Source organism: Narcine bancroftii, chromosome 1, assembly GCF_036971445.1.
Source record: "Narcine bancroftii isolate sNarBan1 chromosome 1, sNarBan1.hap1, whole genome shotgun sequence".
NCBI lineage: Eukaryota > Metazoa > Chordata > Chondrichthyes > Torpediniformes > Narcinidae > Narcine > Narcine bancroftii.
This window is the reverse complement of record NC_091469.1, coordinates 288,741,786-288,769,557: the sequence shown is the minus strand read 5'-3', so window position 1 is coordinate 288,769,557 and position 27,772 is coordinate 288,741,786. Positions and strand designations below refer to the sequence as shown.

Below are 27,772 nucleotides of genomic sequence, written 5' to 3'. Positions count from 1 at the left end.
CCCAATGGAACAGTGTTCTCTGGTTCTCGGTGTAAAACACAGACACACAACCAGACATAACACACATACAGACAATACACATGAAGGACAAGTATTCATATATACAAATAAATAATTTTTGCTTCGATGGTTAGTGGGAGCAATGCCTTTGGTCGTTCAGAATTCTCACATATTTATAAATGATTTATATGCAGAATATATATAAAAGTAAATAAATATTGTTCAATAATTCTAGAGTTTGCATGAGCTGTTCCTTTGGTTGCTCAGCATTCTCACTGCCCGTGGGAAGAAGCTGTTTCTCAGTCTGGTGGTGCTGGCTCTGATCCTCCTGTATCTCTTCCTTGACGGGAACAGCTGAAAGATGCTGTGCGCAGAGTGGAAGGGGCTCTCATTGATTTTGCGCGCCCTCTTCAGACAACGATACGGGTAGATCATGTCAAGGAACCCTTTTGGATGTATTTTATAGATTTTTGGCTGCTGATCACAAAAGTCACATTAAAATCTTCCTGTTCTGTATCATTTTATTTTAGATATAACTTATCTTTGTGATTTTCTGTCATATATTGCCACAAAGCGAGCTGTTTTGATCACTCCAAGCACATCTGGGTATGAACTCAGTGCAGGTGCTATGCAAATATTGTGTTAGGCCTGGGCATGCTTAGTCAGGATAGTTGCAGACAGGCTATAAAAGAAACTCACATATACAGATACTGAGCCTTACATTGATATAGATTGAATGCACGTTGATGCCGATGTTTATCAGGCAATAGCACAGTGAGTGTACTTAACAATAGCATTTATTGTCTTCAGGAAGATTCAATACAGCAGAAATGTCTGGTCCATGTCACAATTGTTACATTGATGGTGAATAAACGCTTAAGGCTCAAAGACGCAGCATGACTGCACTTATTAAGAAAGCCTATGAGCTCTACTTCGCTTGTAAAATTGGTGACCAAGACAAACACTGGGCTCCTCACATTTGCTGTGCAACGTGTGCAGTCAACCTGAGAGCTTGGCTTAGAGCTATATTATGTGATTAGACATGCTAAATTTAATAAAAGTTAATTTAATGTTTCTGCACTTCCTACGTGATACAGCAGATTTGAAATAATATTTGAGTTTAGCTTGAAGTTGTCTATCATAATCCCCAATTTTTTTTTCAGGAAGTAAATTATTGAAACAAAATTGTTGTCCGGTGTTGTTGGAACCTCGCTGGAATGCTGCTCATGACACATTTTACCTGCACCTCTCAGGTGATTTTGCGTGATGCATTGCAGTAAAACTCCAGTAGTTCAGAAATCCTCATCTTTCACCAGCTCGCAAACCCAGTTTTATTTCCCACATTCCTTTTAAATCGACCTTATCCCCATTCCTGTCTCTTTTAAAACTCACTAGGGTCTGTTCCCCTGCCTGTTTTAAATATGCCAGGTCTCCATTCTCTCACTCCTTCTAAACACGCTGTGGCATGGTTTCCCATGCCCCTGTTAAACTCTTCTGCTCCATTGGAAAGTTTATTATATTTGTGTGTAGCATCTCAAATTAAAATTGAATTATTAGTGTGCTGGGGTATTAATAATTCTAACATCCAATAGTATAGTAAACCTTTCAATCCAGCACTACAGAAATCTCAAGTGTACCAGATTTTCAGAGTTTCACTGCTTTGTAACATTCCCATGATGCACATGGGGGAACACATTAAAAGTATTTTTTTCTAAAAAGGGCGATGTGGTTAGCACCACGCTGTTACAGCCCCAGTGACCCAGGTCTGAATCCGGCACCAACTGTAAGGAGTTTGTATTTTCTCCACTTGACTGCCTGGGTTTCGTCTTCTCTCACCTTCCAAAGGCGTACAGGGTAGACAGATTAATTGGTCACATGGGTGCATTTTGGTGCTGTGGCTTCATGGGCCAGAATGCCTGTTACAGTGCTGTATCTCCAAATAAAGGTTAAAATAAAGCTTGTTGGAATAATTTGAAACACAAAAGTCTGCAGATGCTGCGATTGGGGTAAAAACACAGAAAGGATGGAGGAACTCAGCAGGTCTCACAGCATCCATTAGAGGTAAATAGATAAATATTTACCTCCTCTGGACACTGTGAGACCTGATGAATTCTTCAAACATTTGTGTTTTTACTTTGTTTGAATAATTAAGCTAGAGATGAGTTTTTTTTTGATAAAGGGTCAAAAATCATGCAGGAAATAGCTGACCTGAACATGCCATGATATAAACATCCCTCCACACCATCATTTATATCCCACTGCCTTGGCAAAGTAGCCAACATATTAAAAGACCCACCCCATCCTGGGTTACACTTTCTTCATCCCCTCCCGTCAGGAAGAAAATTCACGAGTGTGAGATCACACACCCTAGATTCAAGGATAGTTTCTTTGCTGCTGTTACCAGACTCCTGAATGATCCTCAAAATCATAAACTTACTCTGTTACAGCTGATCTCTCTCTATATGCACTTCAAGCCAAGTCAAGTTTATTGCCATCTGATTGTATAAGTACAACCTGACGAAACAGGGTTCTCCAATCCTTGGTGCAAAAGTTGTAGACACACAACCAGACATAACTCACGTACAGACAGACAATACATATGCAGGACAAGTATGATGTATGAGATATCCAACTGGCATGTTCGCAAAACAACCTCTATCTCTGGATCTTGGAACATATGACAGTAAACTTGAATTTGAACGTGGCCAGCAAAAAACCAGGTGGAATCAGATATAATTATTGCTTTTAAGAGGCAGACATTAAAATAGGCAGAGCATAGGAGGATAGAGTCCAACTGTGGGCACTTGGGATTGGTATTAAAGGACCGATTTCTATGCTGTAAAATTTTATGAAATTATACGAAAATTTCATTATTTCAACCACGAAGCTTCTGAGTAGCTCACAGGACTTGATTCACCGGCACGTAGGTGGATGTGGGCAACTAAATCACAATCCACGAACGTCCGCATCTCTGTAATCGACGGCCCAAATTTCCTGCCCTCAGAGGGGACGTGCAAAGGAGCATGTGGGTCTGAACGCCACTCACCATTCTGCCTCTTCAACCCCTCCTTTGCGGTTTTCTGCTGCGCTGCCACTTTCTCCACCGTGTCCGTGGCCGAGTCAAGGTTCAACGACTGGTCACTGGCGACAGAATCCTGTTCACTCTGCAACCGGCTGTAAAGCATCATGGCAACAACAGAATGTCACAGCTCCTTCTCTCCCCACACCCTGACACCCAACACCTTATGGAGGGGAGTTTCACCCCTCCACCTCTGTCCCTTTATCATCCGTGCCCTGTTGAGGTCATTTTAAATTCCTCAGTCAGGAGTGTGTAGAATTTAATTAATTACTGGATGATCATGGATGAAGCACTTAATTTATGCACTTGTCTCCTGGAATCTTTCTTTAAAATGAACATAAACCCTTCTCTCACTGACCTGAACTCACTACCACAATACCTTCTCATCAGTTTGGAGCAGGATTCTGTGGAGTAGTACCTCTGCGAAGGTCCATTTTGCCACAGTAAAGGTGCTACTGAACAACAAATCATTGTTGTGAGGTTGTGAATGTTTCCCCTGTCAAATTTCAAAGCATTTTTCTTTGCATTTGGGAAATAACATCAGCTTAATAGTTCCACATCAAATTAACATAAATTTCAACATCTTTTCTCTTCCTCTGTTGTCCATCTTATATCCTTAGCCTTCTGTAGACACACTGCAGAACCTTAGAACCACAGGACCATTAAACATCACAGCACAGATACAAGCCCTTCTGCCCCTCTAGTCTGTGCCAAACTAGTATTCTGCCTAGTCCCAATGACCTGCACCCAATATATATCCCTCCATACCCCTCCCATCCATGTACCTGTCCAAATTTTTCTTAAATATTAAAATTGAGCCCGCATTCACCACCTCATCTGGCAGCTCGTTCTCTATGTGAAGTTTCCCCTAATGGCCCCAACTCTATCTCTACCTCATAGTTTTGTATACCTCTTTAGTTGCCCATTCAGAGCCAGCTCTTCAGCGCTTGACGTCCTGCTTTGCGGAAACTGCCAAAATGTTTGGCCTGGAAGTCAGCCTGAAGAAAACTGAGGTCCTCCATCAGCCAGCTCCCCACCATGACTACCAGCCCCCCCACATCTCCATCGGGCACACAAAACTCAAAACGGTCAACCAGTTTACCTATCTCGGCTGCACCATTTCATCAGATGCAAGGATCGACAATGAGATAGACAACAGACTCGCCAAGGCAAATAGCGCCTTTGGAAGACTACACAAAAGAGTCTGGAAAAACAACCAACTGAAAAACCTCACAAAGATAAGCGTATACAGAGCCGTTGTCATACCCACACTCCTGTTCGGCTCCGAATCATGGGTCCTCTACCGGCACCACCTACGGCTCCTAGAACGCTTCCACCAGCGTTGTCTCCGCTCCATCCTCAACATCCATTGGAGCGCTCACACCCCTAACGTCGAGGTACTCGAGATGGCAGAGGTCGACAGCATCGAGTCCACGCTGCTGAAGATCCAGCTGCGCTGGATGGGTCACGTCTCCAGAATGGAGGACCATCGCCTTCCCAAGATCGTATTATATGGCGAGCTCTCCACTGGCCACCGTGACAGAGGTGCACCAAAGAAAAGGTACAAGGACTGCCTAAAGAAATCTCTTGGTGCCTGCCACATTGACCACCGCCAGTGGGCTGATAACGCCTCAAACCGTGCATCTTGGCGCCTCACAGTTTGGCGGGCAGCAGCCTCCTTTGAAGAAGACCGCAGAGCCCACCTCACTGACAAAAGGCAAAGGAGGAAAAACCCAACACCCAACCCCAACCAACCAATTTTCCCTTGCAACCGCTGCAATCGTGTCTGCCTGTCCCGCATCGGACTGGTCAGCCACAAACGAGCCTGCAGCTGACGTGGACTTTTTACCCCCTCCATAAATCTTCGTCCGCGAAGCCAAGCCAAAGAAGAAGATCAAATCTCCCCACATTCTTCTGCGTACCAAGGAGGAAAGAATGCTTTTTTAAAAAATGTAATTTAATTTAGACCTACAGCCCTTTCAACCCATGAGCCTGTTCCACCCAATTACACCCGATTGACCTACACCCCGGTACATTTCGATGGTGGGAGGAAATCCACGCAGATGCAGGGAGAATGTACAAACTCCTTACAGCATGGGATTTGAACCTCAGTCACAGGCATTGCAACAGTGCTGCACTAATTGCTATGCTAACCATTCCACTAAATTTTAAATTTAAATTTTATAATGCTAAATTTAAAGTTCCGTTCTCATGCTTAATGCTCAACCCACCTGTTATGTGCACAACATCAATCCAGCTTGAATTTCAAGAAAGCTCTTCCCAATTTTTGCCATCTCCTCCAGGTGAGTTGGTGGTGCTCCTGGAACTCCTCGTATGTATCCTCAGTGCTCACCTATCCTGAGTTCTCCTACAAACATGTGCAGATGCACGATGGAAAGTATCCTGCCCAGAGCATCACAGCTTGGGACGGGAACAACTCTGCCCTATAGACCACAGGAAACTGCAGCTCAGACCATGACACACATCCCCAGTGTCTACACCTCCCAGCTTCTCAAGTAAGGAGCTGTCGCAGTCCAGTCACACTTCTCCCCTTTTCCATCAGCCTTTTTCAGGGATGGTTTCTTTCCTGCAGTTATTAGACTCTTGAATGGACCCCTCAGTGGTAAAAGGTGATGCCCCTGCACTATTTAACTTTCTGCTATACCCTGCATATTGTCTTTGTAACACTGTAGCCTGCTCTCTTTGACTTCAAGTTTATTATCATATTTATTGTATGGATATAACCCGGACTTACAGTAACTCTACACTCTGCACTTTTCAGATCAGATACTATTTATTGTTCTGTAATAAAACAGAAATGTCATATCACACTAAATTTCCTTGAGTCTGCTGTAAGGCAGATAAAGATTCTCCTTGAGCATTGCTCGGTGCCCCTTACAGTCAGAGAAAGAGAAGCAAAAGAGAGTCCCCTCAGCGTCACTGAGTGCCCATGGATTCACTTCCAGCGCACAAGACTCCAATTCAGTTCAATCCATCAGCAACCCAAGCTCCAGATCCAAACCTCCGATGTGTTGAGGAAGCCTTCAGTGCCCAGGGCCCTTCGGGAGCTCTTCTTGTCCTCAGCAACCTCCCGAATCCCAGTTCCAGTATCTGGTTCTCACGAGGCAGTCTGCAGCAGCCCGCGGCCTGGTGTGAGTCCTTTCACCTCAGGCAGTCAGCAGCCCGTGTGGGTTCCTCACCCACACACTGCCAACAGTTCGCCGCCTGTGCATGTCCGTCAGCCGCAGAGCCCCTCGTTTGTCCACCACTTGGGTCACTGTTCTTGGGTCATCGCCTTGATGGGGGAGTGTTCTCCCCGTTACTGATGCCCTGCATTATTAATACACTACCTATTGTACTTAAGTATGAGTTGACTTGCCTGCTTTGCACGCAGAACAAAGATTTTGACTGGATCTTGGTACACATGTATTTTAATGATCTGATCTATTCAGTTTCATTCCAGCTTTCCTGCTCTTGCACCTATTTACAAAGCTATTTTGGGAGTGTGAACTATTAAATAGCCAGCTGCTGCATGGAAACGCATGCAGAACTACAATTGGCTTGTTCTCATGAGTTAAGGTGGCAAGTGGTGGGCAGAGTTGTATGAATGATTCACGGACAGGCCAATCAATAAAGGCTCAGCCGACTGACAGCTCTTAGACTGTACCCGTTGGAATTTAGGAAAATGAGGGGCCGTCTCACTGAAACCAAAGCATGGACAGAGTTGATGTAGAAAGGTTGTTTCCCATGGTGGGAGAGTCTAGGACAAGAGGACACAACTTCAGGATTAAAAGGTGACCACTTAGAAGAGAGATGTGGAGGAATTCCTTCAGCCAGAGGGTGGTGAATCTGTGGAATTTGTTGCCACGGTGGTTGTGGAGGCCAGGTCACTGGATGTGTTTTAAGGCAGAGATTGGGGGGGGGGGGGGGAAGGTTCTCGATTAGCCAGGGCATCAAAGGTTATGAGGAGAAGGGTGGGCAGTGAGGTTGAGTGGGGAAATGGATCAGCTCACGATTAAATGGCGGAGAAGACTCGATGGGCTGAATGGCCTATTTCTGCTCCTGTGTCTAAAGAGCTGCTGGCAGTTAGGGGAAGGAGATTCAGTCCATGAAATTGCCCATCAAAAATATTTCCCTTTCATGTTTAAGAGGATCATGGGGGTTGGGGGAGCTTCCTCATTCAGAGGGAAGTGAGAGGGTGAAATGAGCTGCCAGTGAAGGTGGTGGGTCCAGGTTCAATTTCAACATTCAAGAAAAGACTGGATAGGGCATGGATAGAAAGCATGGAGGGCTGTGTTCTGGGAGCAGGTCATTGAGACTAGGCAGAATTAACAGCTCAGTATGGACTAGATGGGCTGCAATGTTCTATGTGTGACCACAGATTTCATCCAGATGCCTCTCACTGAAGTGGGCTTCTAAATGGCACTGAGACTATTAGGACCAGCTTCAGGTTCCCTAATAAACAGATTTAGAATCAACACTGCAAATCGCCATGGTAACTAACCTGGTTTCAGGTCCATTTTTGTAAAAACAAAACTGTGCTAGTGTCACCTTTGCAGAAATAAAAACAATGCAAGCAAAATCTAAACACTTTTCCTATTTATAAAACCTCGCTGAGCCAGTATATAAAGTGCGTAGCTGACCATGGCAGCACTTTCCATTGGTATGATACACACTGGTGGGTCTGCGCGATTCAAACTTCCAACATCCCATTCCAATGGGGATCCCAAAACCTGCTCTCCAGATGTGGTCCAGTATATACAAAGCAGCTGTGCTTCTGTTCCAGGACATAACAGTAATCATGGCAGTGAGTCAGCGAGGGACTGAGTGACCAAAGGACCCACACAGGCTGCAGGCTGCTGGAGGCCGGCTCGGGAGATTCAAGCGGGTACTAAGAGCAAGAAGGGCTCCCACAGGGCCCTGTGTGTTGAAGGCTTCCTGATTTTGTCGGAGATTTGGCCCTGGAGCTTGGGACAGGTGTCTGTGTGGCTGCAGAGGCTGCAGGAGCGCTGGAGGCGAATCCACGGATACTCAGTGTCTCTCAAGGACTCACTTTTGCTTTACTTTCTCTTATTGTTCGGGGCGACCCTCAAGGCGAGTCTTTGCTGCCTTAGGTCAGACAAAAGTTGAGGTATAACATTCATATTACATTTCTTGTATATTATTATATGACAATAAAAGGAAGCTTTGAACCTTTGGAAATAGGAGCAGGAGTCAGATTCCGACCCTTCGAGCCTACTCAGCTGTTCAATAAAATCATAACTGATCTGGCCATGGACGCAGCTTCATTTACCCATCTGTTCCCCATAATTCCCTGTAGAGCTCGTCGAAAGAACCAAACACTTGTTGATCCAAACCAAGGCTTTTATTAGCAAAAGACCGGAGCTCTTCACAGGTGGCCGACCAGTCCGGAATGATCCGACCTGGCTAGGGACACAACCCTTTAAGGCCCAGACAATAGGTGTGGCTTAGCTCTCAGCCAATTGCTGTAAGCACAGTCTAGATACAGTAACTATATACACTATGTACATTGGTGATAGATCTGTACTATCACATTCCCCTGTTATTCAAAAATCTGTCTTATCAGTTGGTGTAATGGTTAGAGCAACGCCTTTACAGCGCCGGTGATCAGGACCAGGGTTTGAATCCTGCGTTGGTATGTTCTCCACGTGTCTGAATGGGTTTTCCCCGGAGGCTCCGGTTTCCTCCCACCCTTCAAATCGTACGGGGGATGCAAGTTAAATTGTTGTAAATTGGGCAGCGCGGGCTCGTGGGCCAAAATGGTGTGTATGTCTAAATGCATGCAGTATGGTTGGGCTATCAAAAATAAGGGCATGGGCTTGAGGTGAGAGGAAGGCTGGTGTCTGGAACTCACTGCCAGAGGAGGCAGTGGAATCAGATATGTTTAAGAGGCATTTATAGGCAGACAGATATATTGGTCCACAATCAAGGACATGGTCCTGAAGGAAGCAAATCAGATCCTGAAGGGACAGAAAGAATCAGCCTCTGTAAAGATCAGGATTATGGGGTTAGTGATGGAGCTCAGCGCAGAGGCACTTAATAACATAATTTACAGCACGGAAACAGGCCATTAGGCCCTTCTAGTCTGCACCGAACCAAACACCCCTCTCTAGTCCCACCTCCCTGCACAATGCCCATAACCCTCCATCTTCTTCTCATCCATATACCTGTCCAACCTTTTCTTAAATAATACAATTGACTCCGCTGCCACTATTTCTCCCGGAAGCTCATTCCACATGTCTACCACTCTCTGAGTAAAGAAGTTCCCCCTCATGTTACCTCTAAACCTCTGCCCCTTAATTCTTAACTCATGTCCTCTTGTTTTAATCTTTCCTCCTTTTAACGGAAATAGTCTATCCACATCCACTCTGTCTATCCCTTTCATAATCTTAAATACTTCTATCAAATCCCCTCTCAACCTTCTACGCTCCAAAGAATAAAGACCTAATCTGTCCAATCTCTCCCTATACTCTAGATGCTTAAACCCAGGTAACATTCTGGTAAACCTTCTCTGCACTCTCTCCACTCTGTTTATATCCTTTCTCTAATTAGGCGACCAGAACTACACACAGAACTCCAAATTAGGCCGCACCAACGTTTTATACAGTCTCCACATCACCTCCCAACTCCTATATTCCATGCAATGATTGATAAAGGCCAGTATACTAAAAGCCTTCTTCACCACCCTATTGGCACTCATGTTACTGAGAACTATTCGAGTTGAAGGCAGAGGTATGACAGAACATGGCTTTCTAAACAGCTTCTGGAGCTTATCACAACGGCCACCCTTAGCTCACCGAATCAGCAGCATTTCCTTTGTCCAGTCCGTTCCCCCCCCACCTTCCCTGCGAGTTAAAACTAACTCAGGAGATTTGGTGGGTATGGGCTCTGTTACCGTGCTGTAGCAATGTTTAAAACAATGTTAAAGACTTGTTGACGCTCTTTCCCAGTTTTGAAACATGGTCTTCTTCTGGAAACAGTTTTCTCTCCACAGGCACTGCCTGACCCGTTGAGAGATCCCAGTATTTTCTGCTTTCATTTCAAATTTCCAGAATCTGGGGTTTTTTTTGTTTTCTGCCTAGATGTTCATGCTAAAGAAACAACGCACTGATTCACCTTTGTGCCTTACATACATTGTCAGTAAAGAATTGATTGTTGTCTTCAAGAAGGGCAAGCCAGGGGAACACAAACCAATCCTCATCAAGTAGAAACTTCAAATTCCTGGGGTCAACATCTCTGAAGATCTATCATGGGACCTTCATGTCAATGCAACCATGAAGAAGGCTCGCCAGTGGCTACATTTTGTTAGTTTGAGGAGATTAGAGACGTCACCAAAGGCATGCAAATTTCTACAGGTGTACCTCGGAGAGCATTCTGACTGGCTGCATCGCTGGTGTGGAGGTGCCAATGCACAGGACAGGAACAAGCCACAGAGGGTTGTAAACATGGCCAGCCCCATCATGGGCATTAGTCTTCACTCCAATAAGGACGTCTTTAGGAGGTGATGCTTCAAGAAAGCAGTGTTGGGCATGAGACCCATTGGGATCCCTGCTCTGGTTCAAGCCCTGCTCAGAATGTTAAACACTCCATGGCCATTTATTGATACAATTTTTGGGTGGGTTGGCATGTGGACCTCACAACATCAGAGTTCTGGTTCAACCCTGAACTCAGGTGCTGTCTTTGTGGAGGTTGCAGGTTCCCCGTGACCAGGAAGGCTTCTTCCGGATCCTTCCAGGGTACATTTATTATCTGCTGCAAGTTCCTCATGTGATGTTGGTGAATGGGGAAATCTGAGTAGCAGTTGATGGGAATATAGAGAGGATAGATGAAATTTGTGTAGGATGGGGGATAGCATTGACCTGATTGGCTGAATGGCCTGCTTCTCTGCTGCATACTCATTGCTCAGTCATAGGCCCAACTTACTGTGTTTAAGCTGTGACATGCTTGAGTCAATATGCTTACCTTCTTCGAATATCAGTGGTTTTTGTTCCCTTGCTGCTGTCTGCCTCCGGAACAGCTTCACTTTCTGGAGGAACCAGGGCATCTCGGCCGGGGATTGGTAAGATCACCGTCTCCTGAGTGATGGTCACTTCGTCCTCTCCGCCGAACTGGCCGATGTGTTGCTTGGCATAGTCAAACCCTTGGACTGGCTGCATAGCAAACAAAGCGAAGTTGTGCGGTTTAAAACCAGAGTAATTTCTCGACAGCCTGCCTCTATGTCATGAGAGGGGCAAATGGGGCACATTTATTTGCTGAGGAAGACATTCGTTGTTCCTCCCAGATGCAAACAGAAGGTTTGCAGCATTGATGACAGGAGCTAGGTTACAGGCAGCAGCTCCTGCAATGCAGATCTGCAAGGTCACCTTGTCTAAGTCACTGTACTACCAAAGCACAGCCATGACCCAATGTGATGTCCCTGATTCCTGCACACCACAGCACAAAAACAGGGCCACCGTCCACATCTACTAGACTAGACCCATATCCTTCCAAAGCTTTCCTATCAGTGTCCCTGCCCAGATGTCTTTCCAATGTTACAATCGTTCCTGCTCCTACTACTTCCCAGAGCAACTCATTCCAATATCTGTGTGAAGGAGCCCCCACCGGACCCTTTTAAATCTTTTGCCTCTCATTGGAGTGGCATGGCTAGCGTAGCAGTTAGCCCAACACCTTTACAGCGCCAGCGATCAGAACCTGGGTTAAAATCCTGTGCTGTCTGTAACGAGTTTATACGTTCTCTCTGTGTCTGTGTGGGTTTTCCCCAGGGGCTCCGGTTTTCTCCCACTGTTCAAAACGTACCAAGGGTGTTGGTTAATTGGGTGTAAATTGGACTGGTGGGCAGAAATGTCCTGTTACCGTTCTGTATGTCTAAATTTTAAACAAAAAAATCTTAAATCTATCCTTCAATTTTTAGATTCTCCTACCTGGGTCAAAGACAAACTTTTTAACCTAGCTTCAGAAGAGGGTTGTAAGTTAATTGGGGTATTTGAGCAGCATGGGTTCATGGGACTGAATGTCTAAATTAAAACATTAAAATAATACTATCTATGCACTTCATGATTTTATAAACTTCCATAAGGTTCCCCCCTCAGTCCCAGACTTTCCTGCCTTTCATTATAATTCAAGCCCTCCAGACCTGGATAACATATTCGAGAATCTCTTCTCCACCTTTTACCAACTTGATGTCTTCCTTAAAGCAGCGCGGCCAGATCTGAACTCAATGCTCTAAATGTGGTCTCACCAAAATCTTATAACCTGACGCAGCTCGATAAAACTCTGGTTAGACCACACTTATAGAGCATCGCATTCAGTTCTGGTCACCTCGTTAAGAAAGGGTGTGCAGAGGAGAGCAATCAACATGTTGTCTGGATTGGAGAACATGTCTTATGAAACAAGTTTGACAGAGCTGGGGCTTTTCTCTTTAGAGTGATGAAGGATGAGAGGCAATTTGAGATTATGAGGTGTTTTGATAGGATTAAGATTAACAGAGGTATGTAACCATAGGATTATGAGGGGTTTAGATAGGGTGGGCAGCAGAACCTTTTTCCTGGGGTGACAGTCACAAATACTAGAGGACATCTATTTAAGGTTAGTGGAGGAAAGTTTGGGGGAGATGTCAGAGATTTTTTTTTATATAGACAGTGGTGGGTGCCTGCAATGCATTGCCTGGGGTGCTGGTGGAGCCTGGTACCATAGGGACATTTAAAAGACTCCTACACAGGCACATGGTTGCAAGAAAAAGAGAGGGTTATGGGTGTGAGAAAGGGAAGGGTTCGATTGTTGTGGAGTATAACCATATAACCACTTACAGCACAGAACAGGCCAGTTCGGCCCTACTAGTCCATGCCGTAGCAAATCCCCACCCTCCTAGTCCCACTGACCAGCATGGGTCATGGGTCAGCACAACATTGTGGTCTGAAGGGCCTGGACTGTGTTGTAATGTTCTATGCTCTATGTTTTATATCTCAGCTCCTGCACTCAGATTAGATGCCCTGACCAATGGAGGCAAGTGTCCCAAACACCTTTTTCACCAACCTGTCTACCACTAACACCACTTTCATGGAACTATGTACCTAAACCCTATCCCTACTCTACAACACTCTCCAGGTTCCTACCATCCACTGTCATTCCACAAGGTTACATGTTCTTCTCATTATTCTGACAATTCCCTTTTATTTCCCCCCACCCACCACCATTCCAGTGCCAAATATACAAACAGGCAGCCTTCCTTGGGCAGAGAATTCTACGGATTCACTCCTGTCCCAGAGACACAGTTCCTCCTCATCCCTGCCCTGAATCTACTAGCCATGTCCTCTGGTTTGCATTTGGTCTGCAAGTGGAACAAGCCCCTGCTTCTATCTTATCTGTTCCTTTCACAATTTTATGCATCTCCATGAGATTCCCCTTCATGCGCAGTATCCTCTAACCTAGTGGTTCTCATCCTTTGTGTGTGTGTGTGTGTGTGTGTGTGTGTGTGTGTGTGTGTGTGTGTGTGTGTGTGTGTGTGTGTGTGTGTGTGTGTGTGTGTGTGTGTGTGTGGTCACTCGTCTGAGTACTGCTGGTACCACGTAACCCAGTACTACCTGTTGCATGGTTGGGTGGTCAGTGACTAAACCGGCTCCCCCACCAGACTTATCTGGTGCAGAGGGTGGCGAGACACCCTGCAGAATGAAAAACAAGACCTGTCAAAAGGCGGACGGACCCTCTCGTAGGGTCAACAGCCATCTGGCAAACATGTTCCTTGAAACACGGAAAGGGCATCACTTGCTTCGCAGCTTGGCCTGGCCATTTACTGCAACAGAACTTCCCCCCACCCCTCCCCCAGCCTTCTTGGACCTCACCATGCTGCTGGAACTGGGAGGGGATGTCGAGAGGGTCTGGACCTGTGCAACACCCCCACTCACCTAAATCAATTCATGCACACGCTGCTCCTTTCTGAGGAGCAGGGTATCCTCATTTCAAACCCCACAAACTGACTGAAAGGAAACATGATCATCCTATGGGATGGATGGCCAGAAGAAGATCTCACAGTGGTCCAAAGGAGCACTGTTTCATCTGGTTTGATGATAATAAACGTGAACTTGAACATATTTCTTGCCTCCAATGAGTACAGTCCCAGGTTGGAACCTTGAGGAATGGTGCTAAAGTGTCGAGGAGGAGGGCTCAGTCTGTGAGAGGTGGAAGGAACTGGGGTGAAGGATGGAGCCAGGTAGGGTGGGGGCTGGGACATAGTGATGTGATTCAGAAGACAAATGAAAACAGGACCAGATGGCACCAAGGGGAAGGGCATTAGCAAAGGGAGGTGGAGATTGGTGGAACCTTGCCAGGGCAGGAGAGGATACTGGGGAAAAAGGGGCATTGATGGTAGGTAAGATGGAGAAGGAAGGGGGTGTGCGAGAGGAAAGAGTGAGAAAAGAGTCTGAGGGGGAGTGGACTACTTGAAGCTGGAGAATGTAACGTTTATGCCGTTGGGTTGTAGACCATCTGGGCGGAAGATGAGATGCATTTGCCCTCAATCCAAGGATGCTGGTGTAATTCTAATATCACTGAGCATTCACTGCGAATTACAGGACTCATGGTAAAGCAAACACTCCAAGGGAATTCTGCGTTTCCTTTCAAACCAGTCTTGACAAGCCAACCACAGTAGCAATTAATAATCCAGTGACACACGAGAGACGGCAGACCCTGGAATCTGGAGCAAAAATCAATGTGTTGGTGGAGAACAGCGGGAAGTGGTTGACAATTCAGGTCAGAACCCTTGGACAGGACAAACTGGAGCTGAGATCCCATTGAATGAAACTGTCTTAATCTGAACGGTGATTCAAATTAAAGGCTCAACACTTTCTAACTTTCTTGCCCTCTAGTTCTCTCCCTCACGGGTAAAAGATGATGCCTTGGCACTGTTTGTAAATGTGCACTATGTTTTGATATTTTTCTCTAACTTTTTATTTACAACACAGTAGAAGTCGATTCCGGCCATTGGGACCGTATCGTCTGATTACATCCAATTAACCTACAACCCAGTATATTTTGAAAGGGGGGATGAAACTGGAGCACCCTGGTGTAGGTTAATTAGGTGTAAATTGGGTGGCACGGACTATGGGCCAAACAGCCTGTTAATGTGCTGTTTGTCTAAATTTGATATATTAAAAAAATGTAAATTTTGATCGTTTATTCATTAGCAAATACAGCAGGTTTTATTCATCAAAACCAGCAGTTTCTAAAAAAACGAACCAAAAATGTAAACACAAAATTTTTTCACAACAAAATAAGTGTGAAATGCTTGAAATTATGTTTAAAATTGAACATTGTAAAAGAAAAACACAGAATACAAATGAAAGTAGAAGTTAAGATCGCTTGTTGCCGCTGGGCATCTGCGGCACTTATGTGTGCATGCAAAGGCCTGCTAAATTTAAAAAGTTTGAGAGTTTTCGAAAAGTCCGGATTCTCGGGTGTCCCGGATTTCTGGACTTCTTCTGTATGCTTTTCACTCACTGAAAATAAAGCATTTAATTTGTCAATTGATTTTTTCCCCTCTCAATTTAGTTTCTCTGCTAGAAGCACCTAGGCTAATAGCCCCGAAGAGCTCAGCTTTTAATTGGGAAGAGATACAAAAGAATGTACGATGAGGAATTTGACCTGCCTGTAATGTCTCCCTGACCTGGCACTCTGAGCCACATGATCTACTGTTCGTGAAAAGGTAAGAAATGCACAATGTCAATTAAATACATCAATGAATTGGATTTCCTTTTCATTAGAGATCACTCAGCCCTGCAGCATGGAAGGTGGCCATTCAGCCCACTGTCCTTGCTGATGCCCCTCCCCAGTCCATTTCAACTCTTCTGCTCTTTCTCTACAGTTCCACAAAACATTCCTTTGCAAATTTTTGTCCAGTAACTTTCATGCCGTCAATGGGAGCTGGTCACAGAACAATATTTTTAGATTTTATTTTATGTGCTGTGTATTGTGTGTGTGTGTGTGTGTGTGTGTGTGTGTGTGTGTGTGTGTGTGTGTGTGTGTGTGTGTGTGACAGGGCATTGTGGTCCGCAGAAACGCTGTCTCATCTAGTTTACATGTACAGTCAGATGATGATAAACTTGAACTCACTGTGAATAATCAATTGCACAGGAACAGCAAATCATTTCCCTCATGATCAGGGTCTCCATACCTGGAAAAGGTACAGGATGTTACCGGGCATGGGTTAGAAGGTGAGACTGGGTAGGCTGGGCCATAGATAAGACATTGTTATAGTCCTTTTGCTGAAGTAGGGGAATCTAAAATTATAGGGCTAGATTTAAGGTAAGGGGGATCAATTTGAAAGGTTACTGAGAGGTTAGTTTTCACACAGAGGGTGGTGGGTGTGTGGGACAAGCTGCCACAGGAAGTAGTGGAGGCCGGGACAATTACAGCATTTGAAAGATATTTGGATAGCATAGGAAAGGTTAGATGGGTATGGACCAAATGCAGACAGATGGGATGAGCTCAGGGAGCACATTGGTCAGCAGGGGCAAATGGGGCCGAAGGGTCTTTTTCCATCCTCTATGACCCCACGTCTCTAGGCTGGTCACCCTCTGCACATCTTGCAGTCAGCAATCAACATAGTCCATTCCACACACTCCACTCCTCCCTGTCTATGGACACCTGATCAGGATTCAAGATTCCTTTATTGCCATGTAATAAAACAGGTGTGATATTGCACGAGACTTGCTTTATTTGGTCTTAAGGCAGACAGATTCGTCATGAGCAGATATCGATGGGAGGCTCTTACAATCAGAGAAAGAAAAGCCAATGAGAGTCCCTTCAAAGTCGCTGGGTGTCTGTGATTCACCTCCAGTGCCCCTGCAGCCTCCGTAGCTGCTCAGATACCCGTTCGATCCTTTGGCCGCCCGAGCTCCAGGTCCAAACCTCTGACATGATCAGGAAACCCTCAGTACTTTCACATCCCGGTTCCAATACCCACTACCCCTTCAGCAATCCACTGCCTGGTGCGAGTCCATTGACCCACAGTCGCCAGCAGCCCGCAGCCTATGTGGGTTCCTCACCTCTAGTCTCTGACAGCTCCCCACCAATGCGTTCTTCCAGCTCAAAGCCCCTCACAAGTCTGCTGCCTTGGTCACCGCCCCATGGGTCATCTCCTCAGTTTCTCCTTCTCAAACAAGGGGTAGTGGTCTCCCTGTTTTTTGGTGCCAGATTATGCAACCCGTCTTGGCTGCTGCCGATCTCGCGCCCAGAACCCGCGGTCACATAAATCACCATCAGCTCCGCTAAGAACTTACCTTCCATTTTCCCAAAGAGTGTACGCGGTGGGAGTCAGGGAAAGTGCGTGGTATCAATCACAGCCAGGCAGGGTCACTCACCTTCGCTCTCTGGTGAAGGTTCGACATGGTCTCGGACTTCAACTCAGTCTTGTTCTTGCGACACAGCACGGTGGAAATTATCATTATGATAACGGCTACGACGCCAACAGGCGCTAGAACTGCAGCGATGATCCACAAGTTGTTGGGAGGGCTCTTTACCACAGCTGCAGAGAGAAGAAACTGATGTGATCGCCACTGACAAGACAAACCTCCGTCCCATTCAGCTCTGCTCCCCCAGGTACAGGAAGGACATCAATCAGTTGGTAGGGGTGTGGAGGAGCTTCACTAAGGTATTACTGGGACTGGAGGGGTTGAGTTATTGAGAGAGGATGGCTCTTTATTCTCTGGATTGAAGGAGGCTGCCAGAGGTTTACTAACATCATGAGGGTCATAACTGCTCACCATCTATTTCCCAGGATAGACAACATTAGCAAAAACAAGGAGGTGATTGTGGACTTCAGGAGGAAGTCAGGGGAACACGACCCAGTCCTCATCGAAGGCTCAGTAGTGGAGAGGGTCAAGAACTTCAAATTCCTGGGTGTCAACAACTCCAAGGGTCTGTCCTGGAGCCTCCATGTCAATGCAATCACAAAGAAGGCTCACCACTGGTTATACCTTGTGAGGTGTCACCAAAGGTTCTCATAAACCTCTACAGGTGTACTGTGGAGAGCATTCTGGTTGGTTGCATCACTGCCTGGTATGGAGGTGCCAATGCTAAGGACAGAAATAAACTCCAGAGGGTTGTTAACTCATCGTGTGACATCACGGGCACCAGGCTTCCCTCCATCGAGGACATCTACAAGAGGTGGTGTCTTAAAAAAGCAACTATTATCCTCAAAGACCCTCACCACTCAGGCCATGTTCTCTTCATTCTTCTATCATCAGGGAAAAGGTACAGGAGCCTGGAGACAAGCACTCAGCAGCACAAGGACAGCTTCTTCCTCTGCTATCAGATTCCTGAATGATCAATGAACCACAGACACTGCCTCACTTTGATTTTTTCTTGCACTATTTTTATTTATTTTGTAAGATGGTTTAAATAAATGTTTGTCCTATGACGCTTTCACAAAACAACACAATTTGTTATATGTTCATGTCAATAAATTTCGATTCTGATTTTAGGAATAAAAAATACAGAAATGCTGGAGGAACTCAGCTGGTCACATAGCGTCCATAGGAGATAGAAATATATTGCTGACATTTCGGGCCTGAACCCTTCTTCAAGCTCAGACCCAAAGAGTCGAAAATATATCTTTAACTCCTCTAAACACTGTGAGACCGGCTGAGTTCCTCCAGCATTCTGTATTTTTACTACTTGCAATATTCCTAGCATGGCCTCGCCAAAACTTCAGCATGATGTTCCACTCTCCCCGAGGGAGGAACAGGTTCACTTACGCTCTGCTTGAAGCTGCACGCGATAGCCAAGCTCAAGCGCCATAGATTGGGGGTCGACTGTGTTCAGGATCTTGGCCGCCGTGGTCCCCAGCAAGGCCCTGCCATCCTCCAGGGCATAGTAGGTTAACTCAGCCGGATTTTTAGGGCCTGACAGACGATTAATCCTCACCAGCTGTGGAGAAATGAAACAGAGAAAAGAAAGAAAACCAGGCCACATTTAGCAATCATGACCCAGAAAGTGGAGGGAATGTTGTACAGATGCCGAAGGGATTCTAAGAAAAAACTCTAGGGAGGAAGGAACACAAGGGTCTGATGAGGGAGGGGGAGATGAGATGGAGAGTGTGACGGAAACCCTGTGACAGGATGATAGCACAGAAAAGAATGCTGGAACAACGTCACAAATGGAGGAGTTTTGTTCTCACAAGAGACCCAGTGACAGCTTTCAAATGGATGAAACCTTGGGTGAGACAGATATAATCCCACTGTGTTAAATGACAGGAAGCCTCAATAAAGTTTATAAAATTATCAGGAGCTTAGGCAGGATCGATAGAATATTTTGCCCAGGGCAGCGAAGTTTATTGCTGTAGTAATTGAATTTATTTTATTTACAATATGGTAGAAGCCGATTCCGGCCATTTATACCCAGGCCGCCCAATTAACCTACAACCCCTGTACGTTTTGAAGCACGTGATGAAACCGGAGAACCCAGAGGAAACCCAGGCAGACACGGGGAGGGCATATAAACTCCATACAGACAGTGCGGGATTCTAACACAGGTCCTGATGGTTGTAATATCATCGAGCTGACCACATTGCCAGCTGTATACACTTTATCACAGTACTGTGTAATGGTTTTCTTTTATTGCTGTATTGCTTTACTTTCTCGTTCTGCCGCATGACACATGGGCATTGGTTCCGGGTGAGAGTCGAGAAATTTTAAAAAGCCCTGTGGGGTGGTGAAACAAGCTGATGGGGGAGGGGGGGGGTGGCGAGAAGGAGTAACAGTTGCAACATCTACCAGGTGTTTGGACAGACACTGTACAGGGATAGGAAAGGAGCAGAGGGAGATAGGCCTAGTGGGGGAAAACGGGATCAGTGCAGATCGATACCTTGGTCGGAATAGATGAGGTGAGCAGAACAGGCCCGTTTCTGTCCTGATGAAGGTCTGGCCCATCCTTGTTTCTCCATTGATGCAGCTCAACCCACTGAGTTCCTCCAGCAGATCAGGAGTTGCTCCAGGTGACAGCATCTAGTGTTTCTCCAGGACCAATTACATCGAGTATAGAACTGGACAGGCTCTTTGGCCCACAATGTTGGGCCAACCAGTATAAATCTTTTCCCCATTTCTGTGCTGTACATTCCAATGATTCTATGATTTTGATGATAAATGAGGGGTCTCTACTTCACTGAGAAGGGAGTAAGACCCTAAAGGCCCAGCTAAAATCCTGATTTCTTCCAGCCTTTGGATCATCCCCAGATGTGCTGTAAATTACAGGGTGACAACTCAGGAAATGAGGTTGGTCTTCAGAGCTTTTTTGGAGTCAGCATGAACAAAATGGGCTGAATGCCCACCCCACCCCCAGCTATGCCATAAATGTCTGATTCACGTCACAAATTCCAGGAATGCAGAAGGCTCCAGAAGATAGCAGACACAGCCAGGTCCATCGCAGGCTCTGACATCCCAGCTACTGCAGGCATCTATATGAGATGCTGCCTCAAGAAGGCAGCCAACATCGTAAAGGACCCCATCCCCCTGGTCACAACCTCTTCTCACTTCAGGCAGAAGATATAAAAGCCTGAAGACCAGCACCTTTAGCTTCAAGAACAGTTTCTTTCCAACAGCTATCAGGCTCTTGCACCGCCCCTTGTTATACTAATAGGGACTGTCTCCACTATCATAAAACCTATTTTTTTCTCTTGAACTATCATAATTGTGAATATTTTTGATCAATCCATCTTTTATCACTTTTAAATATAATTTAATGTACAGGTACTCCCCGTCTTGTGACTGACATCCATCCGCATGTACAACCAAAAAAAATTTTAAATAAAGTAAAAATATAAAATTTATGAGGTTTATATTGTATTTGACAAACTATAACAGGGACTCAGGGCATGTAAGAGTTAAAATGTACATGCTTACTTGTTATTCGACATCCCGGGGTCTGTAGGCTGGGCGCGGCCATCTTGATTCCTCTGCGTATGCGCGAGTCTTCGGTTGGCGCATGCACAGTGAGTTCGCATATTGGAGTTCGGTTGGGGCATGCACGAGAGTTAAGGACGCAAATTCAATACCATTAGGGTGCTTAACCCTCACGCATGCCCCAACCAAACTCCAACATGCGCACCCACTGTGCATGCGCCAACCGAAGACTTGCGCATGCGCAGAGGAATCAAGATGGCCGCACTTGGACCCCGGATGTCAACTGACAAGGTAAGCATGGACCAGAATGTGGAAAGATTCACCCAGGTTGAACGACAAATCCAGAAAGCTTTAAGCTGTTATCGTCAAATCTACAATGGAAAAAAAATTAGATTAAAAAGTTTGCTTTAAGGCTTTGGTTCTCCACGCATCTGGGCACAATTCCAACTTACGTCCATTCCGAGGTACGACTGAGCCTTTGGTCATAAGTCGGAGAACACATGTATATATGTTTCATGAAATCCCTGTTCAGCTGGAGCAAGTATGAACATTGGTGCATATGTACAATGTATATGACAATATTACCATCATCCATTCTGTGACACCATATTCACAATGAACAGGGCTGAAACTTATACCCTTCATTCTGTGAAATGCTGGAGGAACTCAGCAGGTCCCGCAATGTCCATGGAGCTAAAGATACATAACTGGCGTTTTGGGCCTGATCAGCACTGCCCTTTCAGTGGGGATGGAGTTTCAAGTGGGACATATACTCTTAGCAAAGGGTGCAACAGAGGTACCAGTTCAGGGAACTCTCCCTAGTGGTCTGACAATCTCCGAACATCTCATTCGGGCAACTGTTGTGAAAAGTGGGGAAGCTACTCCCCCCATCACAATGGATGTCATTGGACTGATTTAGGATGTCCTGTGGTTCTGAAAGGCAGCAGTGGAATGCAGGTCTTAATTAGGCCCACTGCAGGAAAATACTAAATTATATTGACTCTGAGGTGTTTGGAGCTTTCAGCACAAGCCCCTGATGTAAGTCACAATGTTCGAGAAACTCAGCAGTGTAGTTTAGCAAAGATAAAGATACAGAATCAATGGTTTAGGCCTGAGCCCTCAAGCCCAACATGTTAATCATGAATCTTTATCTTTGTTAAACTACACTGTCTGAGTTTCTTCTGCATTGTGTTTTTACTTCAATCACAGTGTCTGCCGACTTTTGTGTTTTACTCTAAGCTCCTTGTGTACACATTCTGGAGGGCAAGAGATAGGAATCCCATACAGCACAAAAACAGACCCTTTGGCTTCCTCTGCTCTCCATCCAGGGCTCATCCACAATAATCCACCAACATTTGGCCTTCAGTACCTTGGTGATTGGTACATAAAATTATGAGAGACAGGGACAGAGTAAATGCAGGCAGGCCTTTTTCCCCACAGAGGTTGGGCAAGGCAAGAACGCGAGGACGTGGGTGAACTGTAAGATGTTTAGAGTGAAAATCAGGGGAAGTTCTTCATTCAGAGAGTGGTGAGAGTGCGGAATGAGTTGAAGTGGTGAATGCAGACTCGATTTTGACATTTAAGAAGAATTTGGATATGTACTTGGATGGGAGGGTTATGGTCCAGGTGCAAGCCAGAGGGACTTGTTCGGCACAGATTCAATGGGGCGAAGGGCCTGGTTCTGCGCTGTAGTGTTCTGCAGTTCGATGGTTCTAAGTGCTCGGATGGAGGGCCCAGGACCCACCAAGTTGCCCTGGAGATGGGTTGAATGGACCTTTGGAGCCGATAATCTGTGAAGCGAGCAGTGAGAGGAACCAGGAAGGATGGGATTCGGCAGGTGGGCTCAGCTGACTAGGCCTGACCTGCACGGTGTAGGCGCCAATGGTTGAGGCGCGTCTGAACCTTCTTCCCTGCTGCTGGGCAGCTACGAACAGATTGGCCAACCGCTGTTCCATGAGGCTAGCAAAGCGCTGGTAGCTCTCACCCAGAGATGTGTTGCCCACTCCAAGGATAACTGTTCAAGAGAGGAGGCAGAGCAGGTTAAGTTGGCAGAGACACGACTTCACTCTCAACTACCGCTTCTATCCACAAACGTGCTGATAGCTGCCCTGTTGGCTACAGGTAAGATTAGAAACAGAAACAGCCCCTTGAACCTGCTGCACCATCCACCAACATTAGAGCTGATTCAGCCTTACCCACATACTTCCTTAAACATACTGTGGCCCCCACAAGGGGGTGGGGGTTGAAGGTCGTATGGCTCCTGTTGAGATAGGCTACTCTAGAGTACAGTCCTCATCTAACCAATCTCTCACAAGTTTGAAAAATTCCTGGAAGGAGTTAATGGCAATGACTTCATTTTCAGGTTGAGTCATAATATCTCACAAACTGAACTATCCCAACAGATAGCCTGCAAAATATTTCAGTGCAAAACAACGTGCATACCTGTAACCACCCAGTACTTCTCAGTTACCGGTGAAGTGTCCAGATTATCATACTCCAGAGCTGGGAAGGAAATAAATCAAACTTAGTCCATTGCAGTGAAACCTTCTCTCAAGAATATATTTTGAAAACTCAGTTTTGTGATAGCAAATAGATATAATTCACTCCAACATCAAACAAGGAGCTGCACTTCAAAAGAAATTCAGTTGACTACAGAGGCAGTGACAACAAAGGCTGTCCTCAAAATCAAAAAAAACCTGCAGATGATGGAAAACTGAAACAAAATGTAGGCAGGAAACTGATACAGTAGACATCCGTAAGTCCGAATGACCGAAATCCACACCACCCGGGAATCCGGGCTCAGAGAGAATTCTCAAACCTTCTGCGTATGTAAGTGCCACACATGCACAGCGTTCTCTTACTACGGGTAATCTTAGCACAAAAAAATTCATTTGTATATTGTTTTTTTAACAATGCTCATTCATAAACATAATTTCAAGCATTACATGCTTTTTTTGGAGTGAAAAATGCTTATGTTCAATTTTTCTTAAATTTAAACATACAGCACGGTAACAAGCCATTTTGGCCCACAGGTTCGCGCCACCCAATTAACCTACATCCCCCAGTACATTTCAAATGGGGGAGGAAACCAGAGCCCCTGGGGAAAACCCACGCAGACACGGGGAGAGCGTACCAACTCCTTCCAGACAGCGTGGGGTTCGAACCCTGGTCCCAATTGCTGGAGCTGTAGCAGCATTATGCTGACTGTCACGCCAACCATGTTGCTGAAAAGTCAAGTGTTTGTCAAGTGTTGACTTTATTCTTCTATAAAACTGCTCATTTTGGTAAATGAAGCATGTGTCTTTGCTAATGAATAAACTATCGAAATTTACGTGTTAATCTCCTCTTTACTCCTTCTTAAATTTGAATTTTAAAAGAAATGCCTCAGCATTCGGAAATCCAAAAATCTGGACTGACCCATTCCCCAAGCAGTCCATACTTCTACTGTATTAAAAAATACTCTGCTGGAGGAACTCACAGAGTTGAGCAGCTTCAATGGGTTCAAAAGATTTTTCTCCACTGGATGGCATTAATACCAACTTCTCTGGCTTTCGTTAAACCTCACCACCCCATCCCTCCCCCCCGACCCCCGTCACCTTCCCCAGTTTCCCCCTTTCCCCTGTCTCCTTTCACACAAACATAATAATCCATTCTCCCTTCCCCATTTACCATACCCAATTAACACCTTGTGTTGGTCTGGACTCCTCCCCCAGCCGCCACTGTCTCTATTCTGAGATTTCCTGCTTTTTGCTCATTCTGCTTATTCCTTGGCTCAGGCCCGAAATGTCGGCAATGTATCTTTGTCTCCTATGGATGCTGAAAGACCGGCTGAGTTCCTCCAGCATTTCGGTACGTTTTTACTACCATCACAGCGTCTCCAGACTCTCTTGCTTCTGAGCAAAAGATTGGTCGACGTTTCGGCCCAGAACTCTTGGTCAAGGTTGAGAGGAGTTGGTCAGTACAGCGAGACGGGGGCCACTGGGGGATTGGTGAACCAGAGAAGGGTGAAGAATTTCGTACAGGTGGGGAAGTGGACCAAGGGAGCAAACGCTTCCTCTCTCACTGGTGCTGTTCGGCCTGCTGCTTTCCTCCAGCACACTGAAATGTGAAAGTCCGCAGATGCGATTGTAGTGAAACCACAATAATGCTAGAGGAATTCAACAGGTCTCAAAGCGCCCGCAGGAGGTAAGCTTGTATAACAGAGGAGGAGAATTTCTTCGGGGTAGGTATCCTTTGAACAGATTTCACAGGAGCAGCCTACTACTCTGTAGTTCTTCTCCTCTCTTCAAAGGGAGTTCTCTCTCACTGCTCCCCCTCTGCATTTCCTGCTGCTCTCAAGCTCTGTTGGTCTGTTCATCTCCCCCTGCCCTTCTTTCCCTTCTCCCCAACCTTTTAATCCAGGTGCCTGCCTGATTTTGATTCATACCATCAAGAAGGGCTCAGGCCCTAGATGTCGGTCATACATCTTTACCTCTGACAGTAGCAAGTTGCTCTCCTCCCCCTTCCCTCTCCATTCACAGAGCCATCTTTCCCTCTCCCTGTTTGCTGCTGTACCCTCCCTCCATTATCCACCTATTACCTCCTGCCTTCGACAACATGCTCCTCCCCTTGGCCCGTCCCCCCACCATTTCATTCGGGCGCCTGCCTGCATTTTACTCGTACCTTGATAAAGTGCTCAGGCCCGAAATGTCAGTTATTTATCTTTATCTTTGCCTCATAACATTAGTACACTGTCTGACCTGCTGAGGTTCTCCAGCATTGTGTTTTTACTTCAACCACAGCGGCTGCAGCCTTCTGTGTTCTCCACCTCCAGCATTTCCTCCACAGATTGTCATTACTGATTTTTACCGTACATAGGATCTCGTATTTCTTCATAGATTTTTCAATGGATAAGAACGCTCTGGTGCCAACCTGATCTCTAGAATTAATGATGTAAACATTACCCTGACAGGAATCTCACTGCCCTGGTAACCTTGACCATGCAAAATGCTGTACACAGAACACAATCCTTTCCCTAATATTGATGTTTATTGTCAATTTTATAATAAAGTTGTTATTATTAAATAATTGATAGAGAATGCGAAAAGCAATGACTACTTCTGATTGCTGGTTCAACAAAATGAAGGAGTACTTACACTCAGCGGGAGTCAGGGGTGGGTAGGCGAGGTAATATCCCAACTCAGCAGGGCTCAGCTGGTGTAAAAGGCTGCTGGCCGTTGTACCATTGAGTAGCGTGCTCTGATTCCTCACCACATACACCATGGTGACGGCTGTGGACCTCTCCAACACCCAGGTGTTCAGAATCTACGGGAAAACACGTTAAACAGGAATTCACCTCTTCCCAGTGGCCAGATGTTCCTTTTCATTTTTAACTTGAAAAGAAAATCAAAGATAAATGTGAGGTGATGCATTTTGGAAGGCTGTGTACCGGGTTCATGGTCGGATACTTAGTGTGGAGGAACAGGGACCTTGGGGCCCAAATGTATAAACCCTCAAGGTCACCACGCAGATTGATAGGATAGTTAAGAAGGCCTAAGAGACGTAGGGCTTCTTCAGTAAGGGATTGAGTTCAAGAGTCCAGAGGTCACGTTGTAACTATAAATCTCTGGTCATTTCAGTTCCGGTCACCTCATTATCGGAAGGATGTGGAAGTGATGGAAGCAGATTTACCAGGATGTTGCCAGAATTGGAAAATAAGTCTTGAGGCCAGGTTAGCAGAGCTGGGACTTTCTCTGGATCAAAGAAGAAACTTAATAAAGGTCTACAAGATTCTGAGAGGCATAGATAGGGTGGGCAGCCAATGCCTTTTTCCCAGGGCAGGATCAGCAAACACCAGAGGACTCATGTACAAAGTGAAGGGAGGGAAGTTTAGGGGAGACGTCAGGGGTAAGTTTTTTTTTTATAAACACAGAGAGTTGTGGGTGCCTGGAATGCTTTGCCAGGGATGGAGGTTGGAACATTAGGGGCATTTAAGAGACTCTTAGACATGCACATGGAGAAAAGGAAAATAGAGGGTTACGGGGTAGGGAGGGTTTAGTATTTTTTGATAGGAATATTTAGGACAGCACAACATCGAGGGCTGAAGAGCCTGTACTGAGCTATAATATTCTATTTTATATGAATGCTGGAAGTATAGAGGAGAGAACACGACAACACAGGGCCCACAAGTCCTGCCGAACATGAAACTAAATCCCTCAACCCAAGATCCAGGTTCATTCTGGAAATGAGTGGGGTCAGCCTATGAGGAGAGATTGAGTCACGTGGGACTATACTTACTGGAATTAGATGAATGAGAGGTCAGAGGCAGGAAAGTGGTTTCCACCAACAAGTGACAATAGAACTAGGGGTCATAGTCTGGTATGGGAACACCAATATCCCTGAGCGTAACGCCCTGCTAAAGGCAGTAGACACAGTCCAGGACATCACAGAAAAAACCCTCCCGACTATCGAGAACATCTGCAGGGAATGCTGCCGTCGGAGAGCAGCAGCAATCATTAAGGATCCACACCACCCAGCACACTCTCTGTTCTCACTGCTGCCATCTAGAAAGAGGTGTAGTGGTCACAAGACTCGCACCACCAGGTTCAGGAACAGTTGTTGCCCCTCCACCATCAGACTCCTCAACGACAAATTCAATCAGGGACTCATTTAAGGACTCTTACTTGGGCACTTTATTGATTTTTTAAATTCTCTTTGCATTGCACAGTCACTTTGTTACATTTTTTTATCTGTTTACAGTTCTTTGTGTACATGTATATGCTGAATACAGTCTTTTTGTGCT

The 27,772-nt window shown here is 45.7% G+C and overlaps 1 protein-coding gene across 3 annotated transcripts in view; it reads right to left on the bottom strand.

The window, feature by feature from the left end:
- kiaa1549la (KIAA1549-like a) overlaps positions 1–27,772 on the bottom strand; it is a 156,035-nt gene that overhangs the window by 56,933 nt on the left and 71,330 nt on the right. For all 3 annotated transcript variants that reach the window (XM_069903026.1, XM_069903031.1, XM_069903036.1), the window contains exons 7-13: positions 26,127–26,295; positions 23,434–23,493; positions 22,854–23,005; positions 18,850–19,021; positions 17,455–17,618; positions 11,063–11,250; positions 3,047–3,174 (exon numbers count right to left, since the gene is read on the bottom strand). In XM_069903026.1, coding sequence (XP_069759127.1) covers positions 3,047–3,174; positions 11,063–11,250; positions 17,455–17,618; positions 18,850–19,021; positions 22,854–23,005; positions 23,434–23,493; positions 26,127–26,295 — 1,033 coding nt within the window. The remainder of the gene's footprint in view (positions 1–3,046; positions 3,175–11,062; positions 11,251–17,454; positions 17,619–18,849; positions 19,022–22,853; positions 23,006–23,433; positions 23,494–26,126; positions 26,296–27,772) is intronic.